This window comes from Protopterus annectens, chromosome 8.part0 (assembly GCF_019279795.1).
Source record: "Protopterus annectens isolate FY-2018-M chromosome 8.part0, PAN1.0, whole genome shotgun sequence".
NCBI lineage: Eukaryota > Metazoa > Chordata > Ceratodontiformes > Protopteridae > Protopterus > Protopterus annectens.
The window spans coordinates 1,505,206,431-1,505,229,575 of NC_056741.1; the positions used below are offsets into that span (position 1 = coordinate 1,505,206,431).

A 23,145-nucleotide genomic window follows, 5' to 3' on the forward strand; every position below is an offset into this window, starting at 1 on the left:
ATGGAGGGACTTGTGTCTAGTGGACTTACCCTGTTAACAAATGAAAACAAAATATTTATATAAGCACATTTTTGTGGTATTTTTGACTCCCCACAGATCAACATCAGGTGCTTCCCAGAGCCTTTCCTTATCCACTGGGTCTACTAAATCTGACTTGGCAATTGGACCCATCACTGGGCCAGTGAGTAATCAAGGCTTTCTACAGTAATATCTTGCTACTGCAAAGGAGTGTGTTTCTCCTAAAGACCTTAATTCATGTGTTGGTCCATTTTGTCCTAGGAAAGGTGTGCAGTGGGCTGTGCTTGGGATATCCACATCTGCATGTGTGACTCAATCCACTGTGTAGAAGAATATCCCCCATGCTTCTGAGTGTATGCATGCACATACAGGGGTTAGGCATGCCTGTCCTTCCAGTCTTTGCCATCAAACGTCTGAGCTACTGTTCAAACTTGGGTCATCTAGGCCATAGTCAGGCCTTTATCCCTCTGTGCTATTGGCACAGGCAAATGATTATCATCTTAGAGGTTAATATTTTGTGTTCGTACTGGGTTGCAATGTAATGAGTTAACTTGCTTGCAGGCTGTATTTCTCAAGTAGCAGCATAGGTACTGTAACTGTTTTTTTCCAGATATTTTTGGAATAAACTAGATTTTAATTCTGACTTGTAAAGTTTTCCTGAAGCTCTCTGACTCCATGCTTCTCAGTAATAAATGTTGCTTAGTTTTGTTTGCTATGCGTTCATGGATGTTTGAAGCAACATCTCTTACGTATGTTATTTTTAGGAACAGTTGATGTAAAAATAAAAGCCATTTTTTCGAAATGGAACACAAAAAAATTAGAGCACTTCAGGTATAAATAAAACAAACCAAATTCATGAAAAAGATAGCAGTATTGTGTTTACATACATTTGGCTTTATTTAATTCTTGGACTGCATCATCATAATCAAACCATACCAATGAAGGGAATGCATTATTGAACTTTTAACATGATTTATTGCTGAGTTTTGATTTGTACATCACATTTCCAGACTTTTTTAGTTGAGCAGGCCACAGAAGAAATGCTTGCTTTTCACAGAAAAGGGAAATGGCAATTGCATGGAAAATGCTGTGCCTTCTGTTGATTTCCTCAAAGGCTTTTCTATTTTTTACACCATGTGTGTGTTGGCCAGGACTGAGGCCATGCGTGTTTTTGCTTCTGTACAGCACTGTGGCTTAAACTAAATCAGCTTTGTAGGAAACTGCACCTACTTAAACTGGAAAACTCCTTCATGGGAGAGAGGTATGTGTGTTTATACTCTCCTAGTAAGTCCCCGAGGACCTCTTCTCAGGTTAGAGCTCTGTGGTGAAGAAAATATGCATGTTCCCTCCCCTATCTTTTTTAAATTTCTTCATTAATTTAAGACTATGAAGATAGCCAGATGCCTATAATCTGTATAAACGTCAGTGTGACCTTGTTCCTGATCCTGTAATGAAAAGGATTTACTGATAGAAGTACTACTGTCTTGGTTACAGTCACTTGGTGACTCCATCCTCTGGTGACTCCATCCTCTGGTGAAAGTCCTTTCTGCTTTGGTGTAGTATATTCCTTTCATGGGATTATTTTGAACATTGTCTAGATGCCGACATTGCTCTCCTTTGGGAGAACCCAAGAGCTGAATGATTTGTTTTCCTGAACTGCATTTTGATATTTGTTCAGGCCTACTTTTTGTGTGTGCTGACGTCGTCATTCATTCACACCCCCTGCTTCAAACTGGGTAATTTTGTAACTTTGACATTTGGGTACCACTGCATGAGAGAGACCCCTGGCTAAGATGCAGATGACCTAGGTTTAATTGCTAGCCTGAGCACTATCAGATCTGATAATGGAGGGATGGCACTAAGTGTTTAAAAGCCTCTGTGAATTATTTTCAGGGAATTGTTTGTGGTCATCATTCTGTAGTGACCGAGTCCATTTAGACCAGCAAGGGAAAAAAGCCCTATTCATGTTGTGTAGGAGGGAACACATTTTTGTCTGAACTTTGGTTGCATCTGATCTCCACCTGATGCATGCTTCTTGGCTTGTAGGTGTGGGGAAAAAGCAATAATACAGCAAAAGGCCAAACTTGCCTTGCAGATGACCCGGCACCACTCATCTCTTTCTTTTGATAGTTTTGGCTGCTGCCAACTGTGATTGTAAGAATAAATAGGTTTAGTGGGGTGGGGGCACAGTATAAAATGGCTATTATTCCTTGCAGGTGCAATCACCTAGACAGGAGGTCATCAACATTAAATTCTTGAGAGATGTGCTTCTCAGAGTTACATTTTGTGTGCGCGCACGCATGTGCATGCATTGTTAACTTGAACACTTGGGAGAAGATGCACGGAGGGTGTAAAATGGATGTACAGAAATGTTTCACCCAATACAAGGATCCTGATGAAGATCATGTGATATCCTCTGTATCATATTTGTTGTGTGGAATAATGATTTTCTGAGTAGGATTTCTCTAGCCTGCTGCAACCTGTACCTGACTAGGCAGTACTGCACATGAGCAGTTTTGTTCTGCTCAAGATGCTTCCATTTAGAATGCTTTCCTCATGTTTGATACTCTGTTAGTTGACATTTAAGTCTTTTGGATCTCATCTCCTGTGCTGAGTAAACAGTTTTGATGTGTATGTTATAGTATATTGATATTGCCAGTTTGTTATGCAAGTAACTCCTGCGATTGTCTTTATAGTTGAGGGGGCATTTGGGGCCACTTTTTAATACTGGTGTATACTCCTCTGCTGAAGTGATCTTAAAATGTTGTATTTTTAACCTTTACAGCTTGCCCAGATAAATTCACTTGCAAAAGTGGCCGCTGTATTGCAAATTCACTACAGTGTGATGGATGGACTGATTGCGCAGATGGCAGTGACGAGCTTGGATGCAGTGAGTAGTCTTTTAATGGTACTGGATTATGAAGTATTTTAATGCAAAAAGGGGGTCTAAAGCCTAAAACTTGTGGTTGCTCCAACCAGCTTAACAATTCCAGTAAACTTTAAGCTCCTTTGGAATTTGTTAGACTGAATTTTTGTAATACATTGCGGTCAGCTATAGTGCCTTTCGCTATAACCTGTGAACCGAGAAGTAAGTTTATGTTGTGAACACTGCAGTTAAACCAAACCTCAGAAAAGTTCTGTTTGAGTAGTAGGTTTCATTTTTCCAGGTCTTCCCAGTCAGTTATATTTTTCAGGCATTGCAAGATAAGCAGGATCATATGGAAGACCCTGAAATGTGTCCAGTAAAATAGACCATTGCTCAGATTCATATAACCTTTGAAGATCTGGTTTCAGTTTCAAGCAGTTCACACCATGTTGATTCTGTAGTTTTTGCTCTAAATTGTTAAGTATAGTGTGTTGTACAAGTCTGGCTAGTGTGATTCAAAAGGAGATCTGTGCAGAAGATGGGCAGGTTATGAAGTGATTGGTATGTAGTTCAGCTTTGGTTATCTATTTCAGAGATTCAGAATATGTTTTGAATAGTCCTGTGCAGCACTGCTGGGCTTAATGCAATGTGTCCCAGCGCAATGTGCATTTCCTGTTACCCTGTTGTATACTGATACCATCCTTGCAAGCCTGTACCACTAACACAGGTCTAATATTATTTACCCTAGGCATCCATTCCTTTGCTTCTCCCTGTGGGATTGCCATCCTGTCCCACTGATGTCACTGCTGCAGTATCACCACCTCTAGAGCCTGTTCACTGTTCCTGTGATGTCCTTCATGGATGCATCTGCAGTCATAACAAGTGGGTTGTCCTGTCGTCAGGCAGCCCTTCAGTCGGCCGGATTCCAAAGTCCGGGTCCTGATGGCGCACTCCAGCCGACGTGATCTCTGTAGGTCTTTGGGTATAAAGGCATCAGCCCACGCGATTTTCCCCAGTCTTTCTTGCCGGCGCCCGGAAGCAGAAGCTGTTCGCAAGTGCGGTCGGTCGGATCCAGAGATTACTTCTACCGAATACTACCAAGACTTCTAAAGCTAAGTACCCGTTGGGGACTCTTTCTTGCCTCAGCCGATGTCAGAAAAAGTTAACAATTGTTTAAACTGTGGGAAACAAATACCTCATAAAGATTTCCACTCTTACTGTCTGCCTTGTTTAGGCCCAGCCCGTAGCAGCCTGTTCGCCTGTGCTTCCTTCAACCGGCGTCGGTCGGAGTTCAGAACAGTTTTCGGTTCTGATTTTGCGTACATTATGCCGTCGGATCCTCTGACTACCCAATCTGGCAAAACGCAAAGATAAAGACCGACACGGTTTCGGCGAAACCTTGGTAAAGCAAACCGCGAGTGTCTCGGTTTCTGCCGAAACCGAGAAAACTGAACAAAGTACAGCTGAACCTATTCCTACAACTGAGGCCCCTGCTACAACTCTTGAAATGACTTCAGAAATTTTACCCACTACGGTGGTTGACTTATCAGACACCATCCCCTTGGATGTTTCTACCCCAGCACGTGGTGCTGCTAGGCCTCCAGCAGCCATGTCCATTAAGGCCTTCGCCAGGGCTAAAGCTGCCAAGACTACTAAAACAGTGCCTGTTAAACCACCCCATCCAGGCCCTCTTCTAGTTCTCAAATGCTTACCTTGGCAGAAGATTTAATTTCTTTAATTAGAGGATCTCAATCTCACCCAGACAGGGCCTCTCAGCCCCAGAGAAGAGACCTAGGGCAGAGCCCCGAGCCAGTGTCCTCTGATGATTCTGCTGATGAATCAGACATAACTGACCAGCCAGAGGCTCCCTTCTCCAATTTTGAAGATTCTGATGCTGAAGAATCCATCCCAGCTGTTTCCCCACCAGAAGAATTTTCCTTTGGGGAAACTTTGCATGCCATGCGAGAACAGTTCCAATGGCAGCAACAGGATTTTTCAGACTCCAGAAAAGACTTAGGACCTTTCTGCACCTGCGTCAGCACAGGCCCTTGGCTATACCCCCTGTTCTCTCTGTGGTGCATGATGCTTTCAATGATGCTTGCTCCGCTCCAGATTCTTTACCCCAGCCCCTACCAAACCAGACAGATTTTACAGGGTGCCAGATACTCATCACCACCTTTACAAGGCTCCACTTGCAGACCCAGAAACTATATCCCAGGGCCCCAAGGCAGTAGCAGCGACCATAGCTAAAAACCCTATTCCTTCTGAAAGGGAAGCAAGGTCATTAGACAGATGGGGTAAAAGGTCTACACTTCAGCTACTCTCTCAGCTAGAGCTTTAAACTGTCAGTTTCACATGATACAATACCAAGAGTTTATGCTGGATCAGTTAACTAAAAAACTAACCACTGATGAATCTCTTGATAAGAAATATGTGTTAGATATGGTAAATAACATACAACAGGTTAGCAACCATTCCTTAAAATGTGGCTATGATGCACTGGAGGCTTCATTTAGATCAGCCATGACAGGCACAGTGATAAGAAGGCATGCATGGCTAAAGGAACAAGCTTTACCGGATCATGTTAAAGCTAAGTTGCTAGATGCTCCTATGGACAAGACAAGTTTGTTTGGTACATCTGCCCAGCAGGTTATGAAGAAAATGGAAGAAAAGGCAAAATCTGTTCAAACTGTTAAAGATTTCTTGCAGGTTCAACCCCAAGGTTTAGCAGGAACTGGCCTGCCAAAAATTGGTCCTTTCCTGACTCCACAAAATTTCAAAGGGGCAGGAATAGACGTTCCAGAGGCAGAAACCAATCCAGAGGAGGTGCCTACAGAGGAAGACAGTGGCAAGGTAACAACAGAGGCACAGACACGGCCACTGCCACTACATCAACACAACCACAGTGACTTAAACCTAAACCCGCCTACCAGGGAACAAATAGCAGCTCCTCTAGGCGGAAAGTTAACCTTATTTTCAAAGAACTGGCACTACATAACAAAGGACAAGTGGATTTTACAAACCATAGATCAAGGTTACCGGTTTCACTTCCACACTATTCCAGTCAAAAGAGGAATGCCAAATCTACCTCCAAATCAAAAAACAGAGGCTCTACGCCAGATAATGGAGTTAGCAAACATGAGAGCTGTGGAAAGAGTGCCAGCAGCAGAGCAAGGAAAGGGGTTCTACTCCAGACTATTCCTAGTTCCAAGAAAGGAAAAAAGTTGGAGACCAATTCTCGACCTGTCCACCTTAAATACATACATCATTGTCCCAAAATTCAAAATGCTGACCCTACAGCAACTTCTTCCCATGCTGGGCAAGGAGTCTTGGCTGGTAACTCTAGATCTCAAGGAGGCATACCTGCACGTCCCCATAAGACCAATCTGCAGAAGATACCTCAGATTTCTTGCAGGATCAGAGCACTATCAATTCTCAGCATTGCCTTTTGGCTTATCTACTGCGCCCAGAGTATTCACAAAATGCCTGGCATCAGTAATCGCCCATTGCAGACTTCAGGGAATTCAAATTTACCCATACCTGGACGACTGCCTGCTACAAGGGGACAACAAAAGCAAGCTGACAACAGATTTACAAAGGGTCATTTACTTGCTACAAGCACTGGGATACACAGTCAATTTACAAAAGTCAAGGCTAATACCATCCCAAACAAGGACTTTCTTGGGGCGGAATTGGACACAGTAAAACAAATGGCATTCCTGACTACAGAAAAACAAAAGAACTCCCTCTATACTTCTTGGCACTAACAAAACTGAACAAGTTAACAGCAAGAAAAATACTGCAGGCCTTGGGCTTCATGGCATCATGCATAATCTTGGTTCCATTTGCCAGACTACATATGAGAAAACTACAGTGGTACCTAAAGAATTTATGGTCCCAACACAGACACAGTCTAGAAACAGAAATCCCACTAATTCCATGCTTAAAACAGGAGTTCCTATGGTGGGCTCAGGCATGCCAGTCAAACCCAGGCCTGCCCTTAGATGTCAAGCAAGCCAGACCATCACAACAGGCGCTTCAGACCTAGGATGGGGCACACATGCTGGACAAATGCGTGCAAGGATTGTGCACACAGGATCAACTTCAACTGCACATCAACCTAAAGAAATGCTGGCAGTAAAACTGGCAATCCAAAAGTTCAAACCATTTCTCAAAGAGGGCCAGTTGATGATAAGGACAGACAACACCACAGTCATGTGGTACATCAACAAACAGGGAGGCACTCATTCATACCCCTATGCAGAATGACCTTGGAGCTGTGGACCCTGGCACTCAGCTACAACATCCAGTTACAGGCAATATTTGTACCAGGAAAGACAATACCCTAGCAGACATATTGAGCAGAACCACCGGATGCCCACGAATGGAAGCTTCATCGGACATCTTCAAGACCATCTCAAAGAAATGGGGAATGCCACAGATAGACCTATTCGCATCACCTCTCAATCACCAGCTCAAAATTTCTGCACAAGGACATTCCACCCATTAGCATGGAAAGTGGATTCGCTCTCTTTCAACTGGAAAGGCCTAACAGCATATGCATTCCGCCTCTCCCTTTGATACACAAGGTACTACTAAAAATCAAGGAAGAACGTCCAAGGATAATCCTGATAGCTCCAAACTGGCCAAGACAACACTGGTACCCACTACTGAGGAGCATGTCTCGAACAATATGTGGACAATTCCCTGATGCCTTTGATGTTAAGAACAACTACAGCATCATACATCCAAACCTAAAACTTACACCTTACAACTGACTGCATGGAACATCACATAACAGCAGCTATTCCAGAACTTTCACAAAGAGTTAAAGACATTATTCTGGAAGCACGCAGACCTTCAACAAGAAGGAACTATGCTGGAAAATGGAAAAGGTTTGTCATCTGGAGTACGGAAAGAGGAAAAGATGTGTCAAACATAGATATGCCTAACATTCTGGAGTATCTGGCCGAACTTCTTCATTCAGGCCTGTCCTACTCCTCCATCAAGATACATGCATCAGCTATTTCAGCAGAATACAGCTGTGATACACCTGTTTTTTCGCACCCTTTGCTCAGACAATTCCTCAGAGGAATCAAGAATGTAAAACCTCCAAGGAAACCACCATTACCAGCTTGGGATTTAAACTTTGTGCTAGAAAAGTTGACACTAGCACCCTTTGAACCAGCAGCAACAGCAGACCTACAACACCTATCATGGAAAACTGCTTTCCTACTGGCAATTACTTCAGCAAGGAGGGTTTCAGAACTACAGGCCTTAATGGCAGTGCAACCCTTCCTAATCTTCCACCAAGATAGAGTGTCCATGAGGACTAATCCTACATTTATGCCTAAGGTGGTATCCAGAGTGTCTTTAAACCAGGCAATCCACCTACCTACCTTCTTTCCCAACGGACAAAACAGAGGGAAAGAATACTGCATACCTTGGATGTACATAGACAGCTACGCTACTACTTGGACAGAACAAAAAATAGCAGAAAGACTGACCAACTTTTTGTAGCCTATGCAACTGGAAGGGAAGGAAAAGCTATTTCCAAACAGACAATCTCCAAATGGATAGGAAATTGCATACGATTCTGTTACTCCTTCCATGGAAAACCAATTCCACAGAACATAAGACCTCATTCTACAAGAGCAACAGCCACTACCACAGCCTTCTTACGGTGGCAACCAAAGACATTATTGAGGCGGCTACTTGGACCTCCGTGCATACATTTGCCAAACATTATAATTTGCCTCTATATTCCAGATCCCGAGCAGGGTTTGCCACTGCTGTACTGCAAGGGATCCTAAACACACCATAATCTACCTTTATCCTCCTCCCCTAGTTGGCTATGGTATTCTACCCACTTGTTATGACTGCAGATGCATCCATGAAGGACATAGTACAGTTTTGTACCTACCATAAATGTAGATGTCGAACTGGATAGCATCTGCAGTCCTCCCCATCCCCTCTGTGGTACTCCTAGGGTGTTTACCCTTCTAATAGCTAGCTGTTGGGGGGGGGAGTCTTTTATGGTGTATTTGTGTATATGTACATACATGCTTATTGTTGTGTTTACCTCTATCTATTTGGAAACATTGGCATCTATCCAAATTTTAGCCTGCAAGAGGGCTACTGGCATCTGGGGCAAGAAACACTGAGGAAAATGGCGTCGGCTGATGCCTTTATACCCGAAGACCAACAGAGATGACGTCGGGTGGAGTGCGACATCAGCCGAAGCCGGACCCGGACTTTGGAATCCGGCCGACTGAAGGGCTGCCTGACGACAGGACAACCCACTTGTTATGACTGCAGATGCTATCCAGTTCGGACATCTACATTTATGGTAGGTACAAAACTGTACTTTTTGTCTGTGGCATAGCTACCATGTCCCCACTAGTGGTGCTTCTATAGTAACATCATTCTTGTGTACCCATGCAGCCCCAGTGCCATTCATGTACCCATGTAGGTACTGATTCTGTTGCTGTCTAACATGTTTGTTGCTTTGCTACTGTGCTCTACAGGATATCATTTGTGTATCTTTACAGCATTCATGTTTTTCACGTACCATTGATGCCATTCCTGTATTCTATATCCCACTCCATCCCCCTTCCTGGTACTGCAGTCATATCTTAGTGACAGTAACATAAGCACCATGACTGTATTTTACACATTAAGAGGACACCATCTGATGTTCTTTCATATCACTGTTGCAGTATTCTTAACTAAAAGGATTCCCCTGCCAAGGGTAGCCCAACCGTCCGGCCAGTATACCAAAGCCTTCGATTGTTATAGGGACATCATACATCACATGTATGCTCATGGCATAGGTCATATAGGTAACAGATGGACTTCAAAGCCTCAGAACTTCTTTGCTGCCAGTCTGAACACCATCTCTGAGCATTGGTCCGAATGCACTTTTGTCTGCTGGTTGCAAAGCTGTTTTTCAGATAAGTGTCCTGTTGGGGTTTTTCTTGCCTTGTTTTTGTGGTGGTTGGATTACATGTCATCTGGAAAGGTGAAATGCTAGTGTGGGAGACAGATTCACGTTGAGGACCATTAAGAGCAGCATTTGGTCGAGAAACTTTTAAGCAAAACATACGTCATGTCCTATTTGTCAAGTGTTTGTCCGTAAAACTTTGCATAGTTCTCTCCTCTTTAGCTGTTTACCTAGAGAACCATCATCTTAAGTTGTTGGCTCAGTGTACAATGGTGGAATCATCCTGGCCGGAGGATCAGCTGTCCTCGAAGAAAAAGGCCAAGAAGGTTCGGTCATATTCTTCTGCTGTACCATTTCCACCAGACGTTTCTCTCAAGGCTGGTGAAAGCCGGGAGGATCACCCCAGTTATTCAGTCAGATTCCTCTACCTTGACTGCTTTGGAGGCAGGCATGGACTCTGCCTCTTGCACATCCTCAGGGGCTCTGCAGCTGTCTGTTTTGGTTGTTCAGGGAGAAACGTGGTTGATTATATCTGAACGGCTTACAGGTACTCCTCAGATTTTTGTTAGGGAGGAGATTCCCACTATGCTGATTGAATGTTGGCAGGGGTCTGGACCGCCTAAGATATTTAGGCTGATGTCCTTTTGAAAAAGAAGCAGAATACTAAGCATTTTTCCCCTGCTCCTAAGGATCCTCAGCGTGAACGCAGGATTTCACACAAGGTCTGTTTAATACTCTCATTTCTTTGAAGCCCCCTCAGGGAGTATCTGTTCCTGCCTCCTGCTAAGTCTACTCAGACTCCTACAGCTCAGAAGCTTCCTTTTCCAGACAAGCAAGATTCTCTGTCTCTTAACTCCTTTCTAAACCAAGTTCCTTTATCTCTTAGTCTTTCCCTGCTCATTCCCAGTTGGTTAAGGATCACTCAGGATTCTTGTTTTCTTCCATCATTTGTCAGGTGGTGGTGGTGTTTGTCTTTCGGCTTTTCCCGGTTAGGGGTCGCCACAGCGGAACTCCGGTCCGCTAATGATTGGCAGTTGTTTTTTATGGTGTCGTTGCCAGCCCGACACCCAACCGTCAACGAAGGCACACCCATTCAACGCATGTCTTTCGAATGCCCATTCGACCACGGGGAGGACATGCAGACTCCACACAGAAGGCACTCCCAACCCAAGCTGAGAATTGAATGGGAGAGCCTCTTGCTGTGAGGCAGCAATGCTACCGCTGCATCACCGCATTTGTCAGGTGTATTTCATGGTTTTAAAACGCCCTACCCCCTTTTTTGGGCATTCCTCAACTTCCTCAGGAACAGCCGCCCTTTTTTTCCAGATGTTCTTCAGAACCTTTTGTCTCAAGGAAACATCCAAGCAGTTTCTGCTCCTCAAAAGGGGTAAGGGGTTTTATTCCAGAATGTTTCTGGTTCCCAGGAAAGAAGGCTTCAGCAGACCCATTCTCCATCTTTCCCAGCTCACTACCTTTTCAAATGTTCCTTCCTTTCAAATGCTTTCCCTTCAAAGCCTTGTTTCCTTCTCTTCTGCCTCGAGTTTTCATAGCTTCTCTGGATCTCAACAATGCATATCTTAATATTCCTGTTCATCCCCTTGTCAGGGAATTTTTACATTTCTGTTTCTTCCTTGCATTTTCAGTTTTCTGCTTTGCCGTTTGGCCTCTCTACTGCCCCAAGTGTCTTCACCAAATGCCTCGCTCATATGATTGCTTTTTGTAGGATGAGGGGAATATAGAGTTTTTTTTCCCTTATGTGGGCAACCTGCTAATTCAGTATTCCTCTCCAGAGAGACTGCTTCAGTATCTTCACTGTGCTATTGGTCTGCTGCAAAGCTTAGGGTTTACAGTGAATTTCCAAAAATCCTTCCTGACTCCATCTCAGGATCATGTTTTTCTCAGATGCAGGGTCCAGACCATTCCTATGATGCCTTACCTGCCTCTTCCCAAGGCTTTGACTTTACAGATACCAGGCTAAAATGCAGAAGTCTTTTAATGTAGAAGTTGGTGCTTTCAGTTAAAAACCCTTCATCAGACACTGATATACTAAAACTAATGCAGTATTTAAAACCGTCTTAAAGCAGTCATCATGCTTACTCAAACAAATAAAAGGTCTACGCCTCTTGAGGACAGGTTTTAAAGGCACCACTCCATTAAGACCTGGGCTTCTACCAGCTCCTAGGTTTATTATCCATTGTATTTAACAAAATTCAGTGTAACTCACAAGATCCCCCCCCCGGGGTTAGTCTTAATCAACTGCAGCACCATAAAATTAAAATAGTGTCCCTGGCATTTATAAACATGTTGATATAAAGCATTATGTATATTTTGTAAGCATATCGCTGACAGATGTCTTAATATTCTGCCCTTAAGTCTGGAGTTGGTCTTGCCTACATAAGTAGTACAACACATGCACCTGGCTAAATGACATTTTGGGAGTTGCAGGTAGCTAGAAGCTTGGGTGCGTATACCCTATTAGTAACGGGGTGGATGACGTGTTTGGAATATGAATTTACAAGCTTTACAGCACTGACATGGGTAAGTGCCTACCTTTCCAACAGGGTCAATTTTGTCTCTACTCCTGTCACATAAAATCTGTTTCAAATTCCTATTCCTTTTGAATACAAATTTGGGGGCATCTCCCACTGTCCCCCCTAAGGGCATTATCAGATTGCAAAATTCTCCAATTGCCCCGTATAATGTCACAAATCTGCTTAACATCACTGCTGTATTTAATATACATATTCACCCCTCCCTTCTTATATTTGCCTTTATTTCTGTTATTGGCACACGTCAGTCTATTCTCTGTCCCTTTAGCAGAGAACCAAGATGCAACTATGGTCTTTGTAGATTGCCAAGTGTTTTGAACCCTCTCATTAACTTCTTTAAGATTATAGCCCCTGAAAACAAGACTCAGTGAGTTCACCAATCTCATCATGTAGTGTTAAATCATCTGTACAAAGCCTGGACATCCTAAGTGCCTGTCCTTTAACTGAAAAAGACTTTAGGCTCTTCCCGGTTAGGTGTCGTCACAGCAGAACTCCGGTCCACTCAAGATCGACAGTGGAGTTTCACAGTGCCACGTTGCCAGCCCGATGCCCAACCTTCAAAGAAGGCAAGCCCATTCACGCTCACACCTACCTGCATGTCTTTAACGTCACGTGACCACAGGGAGGAAATGCAGACTCCACACAAGGTGCTCCAGCCGAGAATCGAATGGAAGAACCTCTTGCTGTGAGGTGACAGCACTAACAGCTGCACCACCGCGGACAGCCTGTCCTTTAACAATGTTTTTAAAAACAAATTCCCAATGCATACCGTCTTTGGCTAGTAGGCCATTCTTCCAGGATGCTTACCAGAAAACTTTAGTGTTAAAACAATTGTTCAAATCACATTCAATTTCAATATCTAAAAAGTCAGTACCAGTATAGGAGTATTGTAGAGAAAATCTTAAGAAATTAGTGATGGTTTCCAAGTAGGAGACAAAATCTTTCAATGCTCTTACAGTGCCCGTCCACAATAAATAGACATAATCTACAAAACATGAATAGAAGATGAGAAATTGCATCCACTCATGGTCAATCTTAAAAAAAAAAAAAAAAAATTGCACTCAAACGGAATAGGAATCTGAAACAGATTTTTATGACAGGAGTAGAGACAAAATTGACCCTGTTAGAAAGGTAGGCAATTATCCATGTCAATGCTGTAAAGCTTGTAAATATATCTAAATACATCTGCTAAACACACAATTTCACCCACCCCAACGTTCGTGTTTCACTGTTGCAGTCATTATATTTGGGGTAATCTGCTGGCAGGTTGCCCTCAGTCAGCCTGAATAACAAAGTCTTGGTCCTGCGTCGGCTGCTGTCTCCTTCCATGACATCAGGTTGTCAGGGGTATAAAACATGCAGCCGACGCCATTTTAATCAGTCTTTCTTGCTCGCGGTGCCCAAAGCAGAAGCAGTTCGCAAGTGCCGGTTGGCCGACTCCTGAAATTTTCATTTTCGAGTTTCAAAACCGAAGTCTTCACGCTAAAGCTAAGTACCCCGTTGGGGAAACTTTTTCTTGCTCCTTACCGATGTCAGTAAAAGTTAATAATTGTATTACTTGTGGGAAGCAAATACCTCATAAGGACTTTCATTTGTACTGTATTCCTTGCCTAGGCCCTGACCACAACGTGCCTTGCTGTTGGTTTTGTGCTAAATTTAATCAACGCACTATTAAGCGTCGATATATTTTTGCATCTCATTATTTTGGCTCAAGATTTAACTATCCAGAAATGTCATCTGTTAGCAATCCGACTACTGGAATACACAAAAAATGCAAAGAAATAGGCAGACACAGACTGTCGAGGTCCAAAACCAACAAGGAAGCTTCTCCTAAGCCAGTTGCCGGTTCTCAGGAGCTTTCTCAGCCCCTAATGCCCGCTACATTTGATTCGCAGGCCTCTACCGAGACCCATTCGGAGTCCGGTATGCCGTGAGACACTTCAAATATTGAACCCGCGGATGTCTCTCCCGTAGATGGGTCCAGAGACGCTGAGCAGGCACCAGATTCTGAGGGTGTTTTTTTAGGCCTAAAGATTTGTACATTAAACCGACGTCATCATCAAAAACAAGGCCGAAACCAACTTCGATGTCCAAACAAATGACGCATGGGCCACGTGTTCAGGCCCCTATGCCTAAAAAGCAAATGATCAAAATGGCTGATAATTACCTTGGTCAGGGGTTCCCGATCCCCCTCGGCTAAGAGGCCTAGGCAAGGCAATGATTATGAATCCTTTGATCAGGTGTCCATTTCTTCTGATTCCTCTTCTGATCAGGAATTTTCTATTCCACCTTATGAGGATTCTGATGCAGAAGAATCCATTCCTTCTGCTTCTCTTGAGGATTTTTCTTTTGGAGAAACTGTGCATACCTTAAGGGAACATTTTCATTGGGAGAGTCAGGAATTTTCAGAATCCAAAAAGAGGCTTAGGGGATTTCCTTCTTCGTCAGCATAGGCATTTGGCTATACCTCCTGTTTTAGACACTGTTGATGATTTTTTCTCAGAATCCAGCATGGCTCCTGATTCCCTGCCTCTGGCTCCTAGTAAGCCAGACAGATATTACAGGGTTCCGGACACACTCAAGTTTCTTTTTAAAAACCCTGCTGCTGATCCTGAAACAATTTCTCAGGGTCCCAAGGGTGTTAAGGCTTCTACTGCTAAAAATCCTACCCCTTCTGATAGAGACTCCAGGGCACTGGATAGATGGGGTAAGGTTTACACGTCTGCAACCCTGGCAATCAGGGCTTTAAACTGTCAATTTCATATGCTTAAATAGCAGCATGTCATGGGCTTACTGAAACAGAAAATGATGTTGATTTCTGACTGTGGAAAATAAGAGTTACAGGACTTGTTGCATTCAGTTGAACAAGTTGGAAAGCACACTTTGCAATGTGGCTTTGATTCCTTGGAGGCCTCTTGCAGGGCTGCCTTAACTGGGTCTGTGATAAGGCATGCTTGGCTCGAGGAGCAGAATCTGCTTGATCATGTTAAAGCAAAATTGTTGGATGCTCCTTTACAACAGGACAGTCTGTTTGGTAATAAGGCAGAAGTAGTTTTGAAAAAGATGGAAGACAAAGCTAAATCTATGCAAACTGTATACGATTTCCTACAAGTGCAGCCACCCAGGTTCAGTGGGCACTGGCCTACTTAAAAATTGGTCCTTTCCAGTACCCAACAGTCTCGCTCAGGCCAAACCCAGACATTCCAAAGGCTCCAGGTTTCAGTCACAAGGAACTTACAGAACAAAACAACAGGGTGCCTCCACCTCCAAATCTGGAAGTAGCAAGGCCCCTCCCTACGGAAAACAATGTCTCAATGACTTTCCTCTGCCATTTCCAAGCACTTATCTTTTGGCAGCCCCTTTGGGGGGAAAACTAGCACTTCATGCACAAAATTGGCATCTAATTACCCAGGACAAGTGGGTCTTAAATATAGTATCCCAGGGATACAGATTTCATTTCCACACATTGCCAATTCCAAATGGATGGCCAGATCTTTCTCCAAATCAGTGGGCAGAGGCCCAGAAATAAGTTGTGTCCCTCATGGATATGGGGGCTATTCAACCAGTACCAGAAAAGGAAAAAGGACAAGGTTTTTATTCGAGACTTTTTCTGGTACCCAGAAAAAGACGAATCATGGTGTCCAATTCTGGACTTATCCATTCTAAATACTTAGGTTCATAGGTTTATACTAGGCTATCTGCTCTAAGGCATTTATAAGCCTAGCCCAAAGTTTTGTGGCTTACGCCACCCCTTATATGAAAAAATACTGTGCCCATTAGTTTGTTGTGCCTCTGTCCAGCAGTGACACAGAGATGATTCCTGGGGTAAACCTACGATCTCCCATCCACAGGTCAAGATTTCTCTTGAACAGAGCCAGTGAGGTGCTCTGCCTCACATGGACCGGGATTTTATTCCACAGCATAGGGAGTCTCTGAGTGATAAATCTATCCCTCCAGCACGTCCTATTTATATCCGTGCTAAGGTTTAAGTCGCTTCCTCTAGTGGTTTTGGTGGATTTGGATTTTTTGAGGTGGAGCATGTACATTAATTCCGGGTTGGACATGGTCTTGTATGTCAGGCACATGTCACCTCTGAGCAGATGGTATGTGACTGAACAGAGCTGGAGTTTCTTCAATCTGGCAGCATATGACAGATTTTGGAGTCCCTTTATCCTTTTGGTGAGGAACTTTTGGGGTCTCTCTAATTGCTGCAGATGGGTGAGATACATCCTGAATGGGGCATTGTACTCGATCATTGATCTGATAAGTGAAGAGTACAGGGGAACAATGACCTCACTAGATCTGGATGTGAATCCCTTCATGATCAGGTGGGCAATGTAGAATGTCTTTCTAACCACTTTAGCAACGTGAGTGTCAAAAGAAAGGCCACTGTCAACCTGGGTCCCCAGGTCCCTGATAACCTCTTCTGTGCTTAGTGGATTGCCACCTATATGGTAGCTTGGGGCTACCTTGTTTTTCCCTAAGGGTATGACTATACATTTTTTGGCGTTTAACTTCAGGCCATGGCTCTGGCACCAGCTATCTGTTTCCGTGAGTCCCTTCTGAAGGATATCCGTGTCCGATGCACTTTCCACTATGGTGCCCAGTTAGCAGTCGTCTGCAAACTTTGTCAGCCAAAGTCCTCCCATGTTGGCCTGTACTTCTGAGAAGTAGATGCTGAACAATAGGGGGCCAAGGACCGAGCCCTGTGGGACACCACTTGTGACCGGCTTGGAGTCTGACATAGCGCCAGCAACTCTAACCCTGTGGGTTCTGTCCTTAAGCCAGTTTGCAACCCATCTTGTGACACATGGGTTTACATTTAAGCTGGTAAGCTTTTCTACAATACCCGAGTGGGGTATTGTGTCGAAAGCCTTTGCAAGGTCAAGGGAGGCTGTATGGACTGCCTTTCCCTCATCAATGGCCTTGGTGACTGTTTCGAAGAAGTCAACCAAGTTCAAAAGGCATGATCTGCCCTTGACGAAGCCAAACTGGGTCGGGTCCAATGTCTGCAAGTCCCCTATATCTTTGTTTATGAGCTCCATTATGATCCTCTCCATAGCTTTGCAGACTAGACTTGTTAAGCTTATGGGGCGGTAATTACCAGGGTCCATAGAGGCACCGCCTTTGTGGAGTGGGACCACAGTTGCCGGACTTTCCTGGACATTCCAAAGTTCAAGATACTGACTCTACAACAGTTGCTGCCTATGCTGGGTAAGGATGCCTGGTTGGTAACTCTAGGCTTACCTGCATATCCCAGTCAGGAATTTTTGCAGAAGATACCTCCACTTCAAAGCAGGCTATTTGCATTACCAGTTCTCTAAACTGCCCTTTGGCTTATCTACTGCGCCCAGGGTCTTCACAAAGTGCCTGGCACCAGTAATTGCATTCTGCAGACAAAGAAACATTCAAATCTGTCCTTATCTGGACGATTGTCTAATTCAGGCAGAAAACAAGAACACTCTTCTTCAGCATCTGGCTTTTGCAAAAAAGGCTTCTAACATGCCTACGGTACACCATCAACGAAAAGAAATGACAATTGGTACCCTCTCAAATAATTACATTCCTGGGTGCAAGCTTGAATACAACTGCCCAGATGGCTTACCTTACACCAGACAAGCAAATTCAATTGATGACGTACTTAAAACAAATGGCCACAAAAACCCAGCTATCTGCAAGACATTCTGCAAGCCTTGGGGTTCATGGCTTCCTGCATTCTACTAATTCCATGTGCAAGACTGCATATGAGGAAACTTCAGTGGTACCTAAAAAGCATATGGAGTCAACATTGTCACAGCCTGGAAACAATGTTTCCTATCAATCCTTGCCTGTAACAGGAGTTCCTATGGTAGGCAGAGGCCTGTCACTAAAACAAGGGACTGTCATTCGTTTCACCCCCTGCCACCCAAACCCTGAATACATATGCATCAGGTTATGCTTGGGGGGGCCCATCTGGCAGGGAGATGCATTCAGGGTGAATGGAGCCCAATTCAAATGCACCTACATATCAACCAGAAAGAAATGCTTAGCTGAACAGAATGCTCTGACAGCCTTCAAGGCCTTTCTTCATCCAGGACAACTACTGATAAAGACGGGCAACACCACAGTTATGTGGTACATAAACAGGCAGAGGGATAACCCACTCCTACCCTCTCTGCAGACTATCCATGGCTTTGTGGAACACATCCTTACCTTACCAAATACATCTACAAGCTCAATTCCTGCCAGGAAAGCAAAATACTCTGGCAGTTGAACTAAGCAAAAATCTTATGGACCCACACGAATGGAACCAGGATCCACAAATCTTCAGCATGTTGACACAAAGATGGGGGAGCCCAGACCTAGATCTTTTTGCCTCTCCCCAAAAGTGTCAGTTGGACAAATTCTGTGCAAGAATTCATCACAAAAAAGCTTGTAAAGTGGATGCTCTATCCTTCAGCTGGAAAGACCTATCGGTCTATGCCTTTCCCCCTCTGCTCCCCAAGGTTTTACTAAAAGTCAGACAGGAAAAAACAAAAATGATTCTGATTGCTCCAGACTGGCCTCGCCAGCACTGGTACCCCCTCCTACGCAGTATATCACACATACCTCCGTGGTACCTGCCTCAAGACACCTTACCTTCTGTCTCAGCAGAACTATCAAATTCTGCGCACTCAGCTCCAAACTCTGAATCTTGCCGCATGGCTAATCAACTAATCTCACCAGTCACATCTCTCAGTAAACCTGTGATGGAGGTCATTTTGGAGGCTAGAAGGCCTAGTTCTACAAAATCTTGTGCTGATAAATGGAAAAGATTCTGTGCCTGGAACCAAGCACAAGAAATAAACACAGCAATGCCCAATATTCCAGATTCTGCAATATTTAACTGAGATGCTTTATAAGGGCCTATCTTTTTCTTCCATAAAGATCCATGCCTCTGCCATTTCGGCTCATTACAACACAGCGCCTCCTCTCTTTTCTCATCCCCTGCTAAAGCAGTACCTCAGGGGGTCCAAAAATCTGAGATCTCCCAGGAGAGCACCAACTCCTGCATGGGACCTCATTTTTGTGCTGGAAAAAACTCACCCTGCTTCCTTTTGAACTCTCTGCTACTGCAGACATACAATTTCACTCTTTTAGGACAGCTTTTCTTTTAGCAGTCACTTCAGCTAGAAGGATTTCAGAACTACAGTCTCTCATGGCAGTGGAGCCTTTCATTATCTTTTATCCGGACAGGGTGGCTCTCAGGACCAATCCAAACTTTATGCCTAAGATGGTATCCAGTGTGGCTCTTAATCAGACCATTCACCTGCCAACTTTTTTCCCAAATCCACAGAACAAGGGGGAGCGGATTCTACATTCATTGGATGTACACAGACAACTAAGATCCTACTTAAACGGGACAAAATCTCTAAGAAAATCTGAGCAATTACTGGTGGCATTTGCTGCAGGGGCAGAGGGAAAGGCTATTTCAAAGCAGATTATTTCAAAATGGATAAGGCATTATATTAGTTTGTTACATGCACCATGGTAAACCTGTCCCCAAGGGGATCGGATTCCATTCCACCAGGACTGCATCTACATCTGCAGCTTTTCTCAGAGGGTTTCCTACAAGAGACATTCTAGAAGCTGCTACTTGGAGCTCAGTTCATACGTTCACCAAACATTACCATTTACCTCTCGTCTCTAAATCCAGAGCAGGCTTTGCCACTGCTGTCCTGCAGGGCCTTATAGCTGCTCCTAATGCTGTTATAATTCCATCCTCCCAACCATAGCTTTCGGATTGTACCCAAATGTTAATGACTGCAGCAGTGAAACATGAAGAGCATAGTACAGTTGTGTACACTTACCATAAATGTAGATGTTCGAGTGTATTCACTGTTGCAGTCTTGGTTACCCACCCGCCAGCCCCCTATTTCTCCTTTATTATACCTCTTCTTTCTTTTACTATGCTCAAAAGCTACCCCTGATGACCTGACGTCATGGAAGAAGAGACCGCAACCAACACAGGTCCCAAGACTTTATTCAGGCCGACTGAGGGCAACCTGCCAGCAGATTACCCCAAATGTAATGACTGCAACAGTGAATACACTCGAACATCTACATTTATGGTAAGTGTACACAACTGTACATTTTCTTTCAAAAATTTTCTAATAAAGGGGAGTACATTTTACATATATTTGACGTTCACCACCAGTTAGTTTTACACAGGACAAGACTCTTCAGAAAATCTGATCAATTGTCTTTCTCAAAGCGGAAATTGGGGAGGGCAGTTTCCAAAGTTGCTCTTATCTAGTTGGCCCTCAAAATGCATTTCATTTGTGTATACAAAGAAAAGCTTAACATCCAAACCAAGAGTGCATTCAACCAAGAGCAGTAGCTACATCGACAGCAGTTGCTAACAGACTTCCTATTGATGATATTGGTGCAGCAGCTACTTGGTCAACACTGTGCACCTTTTTTCCCCCATTGCATATTGGATGAACAGTCAAGATATCGTTTGTCCTTTGGGTCCACCATTCTCCGGAATGTTCATCCATGAATTCCACCCATGCTTTAGTGTTTGAGGATCTGTCCCACAGTTGAATCGGATGAAAACAGACAACATTGTAAAAAGTTATGTTTTTGTCTTTTCGGCTTTTCTCGTTAGGGGTTGCCACAGAGGAACTCTGGTCCGCTAATGTTTGGCAGTAGATTTTTATGGTGCTTGAGTTGCCAGCCCAACCCTCACCGAAGGCACGCCCATTCACGCATGTCTTTCGGAGGCCACTCAACTGCGGGGAGGACATGCAGACTCCACACAGAAGCCCCTCCAGCTGAGAATCGTACAGGAGAACCTCTTGCTGTGAGGCAACAATGCTACCGCTGTACCACCGTGGCTTATTTATTGGAAAAAGTTATGTATTTGCCATAATTAACCGAAAAGCACACAACTTCCAAACAGACAAAATGCAGTTGTAGGTGCTGTTCTCCAATAACAATAAAGGTTTTCCTCTTAATAAAACGTGGAAACTCAATTTCAATAAATTCAAGGTCCAAGTCCAACAGACCACTAGGTAAAACATTTCAAGACACCAATTTATTTGACAATAAAAACAGATTAAGCGCTTTCATCTCCCATGTGGAGACTTCATCAGAATCTGTTACACATACAAATCTTCAGTTTAAATACATCTAAGTAAAACACACTTAATTAATCTTGACTTCTAATAGGCTGGCCATTAATTGACACTAATTAACATTGAGGTAATGCTGAACCAAACCTTTGGTAATTTACACCTGAATGTTAATACAAAGTTGTAGAGGTTCATAGGAATTCATGATCTAGTGTAACACTATTTAAGGTACAAGAATTAATGTGGTTTTAACATACAATATTTTTATACTATATATATATTTTACATTTTATATATATTTTTTATATTTTTCTATATTTATTGGTATTTATACACCAAACTAATGTATTAATAAGAAATGAGTATTTCCTGTCACAATTTCTTTGATGATTTTACTTGTATTTAATTTTTACAACGTTTATATAAGTTGGAAACAAAATTATGAAATGTTAAGATCATGAATTCCTATGAACCTCTACAACTTTGTATTAACATTCAAGTGTAAATTACCAAAGGTTTGGTTCAGCATTACCTCAGTGTTAATTAGTGTCAATTAATGGCCAGCCTATTAGAAGTCAAGATTAATTAAGTGTGTTTTACTTAGATGTATTTAAACTGAAGATTTGTGTGTATAACAGATTCTGATGAAGTCTCCACATGGGAGATGAAAGCGCTTAATCTGTTTTTTTTTTTGTCAAATAAATTGGTGTCTTGAAACGTTTTACCTAGTGGTCTGTTGGACTTGGACCTTGAATTTATTGAAATTGAGTTTCCACGTTTTATTAACAGGAAAACCTTTATTGTTACTGGAGAACAGCGCCTACAACTGTATTTGCCATAATTATAGATCCATGTTGTCAACATTTCGTCTGTTTAAACTTCCCAAGTGTCTTCTTATTCTGCAAGACCTGGTTAGGATTATCAGTACTTTTTTCTGCAGCTTATACTATGTTTCATGGCCTATGGGATATATTACTTTATATAGGATGTTTTGTTTGTCAGTCATGTCAATATGTAGGCAACGCATACTCAGTCTGAGAGATTGAGGTAGAGCATGGAGGATTAAGGGTAGGGCAGGAGATCCTCTGGAGCAAAGTCTTCCTAGTTGGTGCTGAGGTCAGATCCCATCAGATCTGACAACGCAGAGATGAACCGGACGAAATGTGGACAACGTGGATCTGTTATGGTGAGTACATACATTTTGTTGTCGCTTGTCTTTCGTAAGAGTAAAGCTGGTCATACCTTGAATCCTTTGTCTTTGTGCTTGTGTAAAGTTCCTAATTTAGTATTTTTGTACACTGTATCACATTCACCTGTGTCTATTTGATGTCCTACAATGCTGTTGCAGTATTCTTTACATGAGGAAGATTGTCTGCCAAGCGACTTGACTTTGGCCAGCATAGAAAAGTCTTTAGCGCCTAGAGTGTGTGTGGTATATCACACGTAGTCTGCTGTCAGATGTAGGCTATAAAGGTGATGCATGCACACACTATCCTCAAATCTTCTTTGCCGCCAGACAGAATGCACTTCCTGTACGTGTGGTCCGACTGTCGAAAAAACTTCAGCTCAGATAAGTGCCCCGTTGTGGAATCCTTTTCTCTGTGTTGATACTGTCTTGAGTTTAATATCCAGGAAGGTCAAATGTGAATTTGGACGTCAGATTCCACATTGAGA

General features: G+C 43.2%; 1 protein-coding gene across 1 annotated transcript in view; it reads left to right on the forward strand.

Annotated features, from left to right (window-relative positions):
• ST14 (ST14 transmembrane serine protease matriptase) overlaps positions 1-23,145 on the forward strand; it is a 1,989,024-nt gene that overhangs the window by 1,046,283 nt on the left and 919,596 nt on the right. Inside the window, exon 11 of the mRNA XM_044081090.1 lies at positions 2,804-2,908. Within this exon, the coding sequence (XP_043937025.1) occupies positions 2,804-2,908 (105 nt within the window). The remainder of the gene's footprint in view (positions 1-2,803; positions 2,909-23,145) is intronic.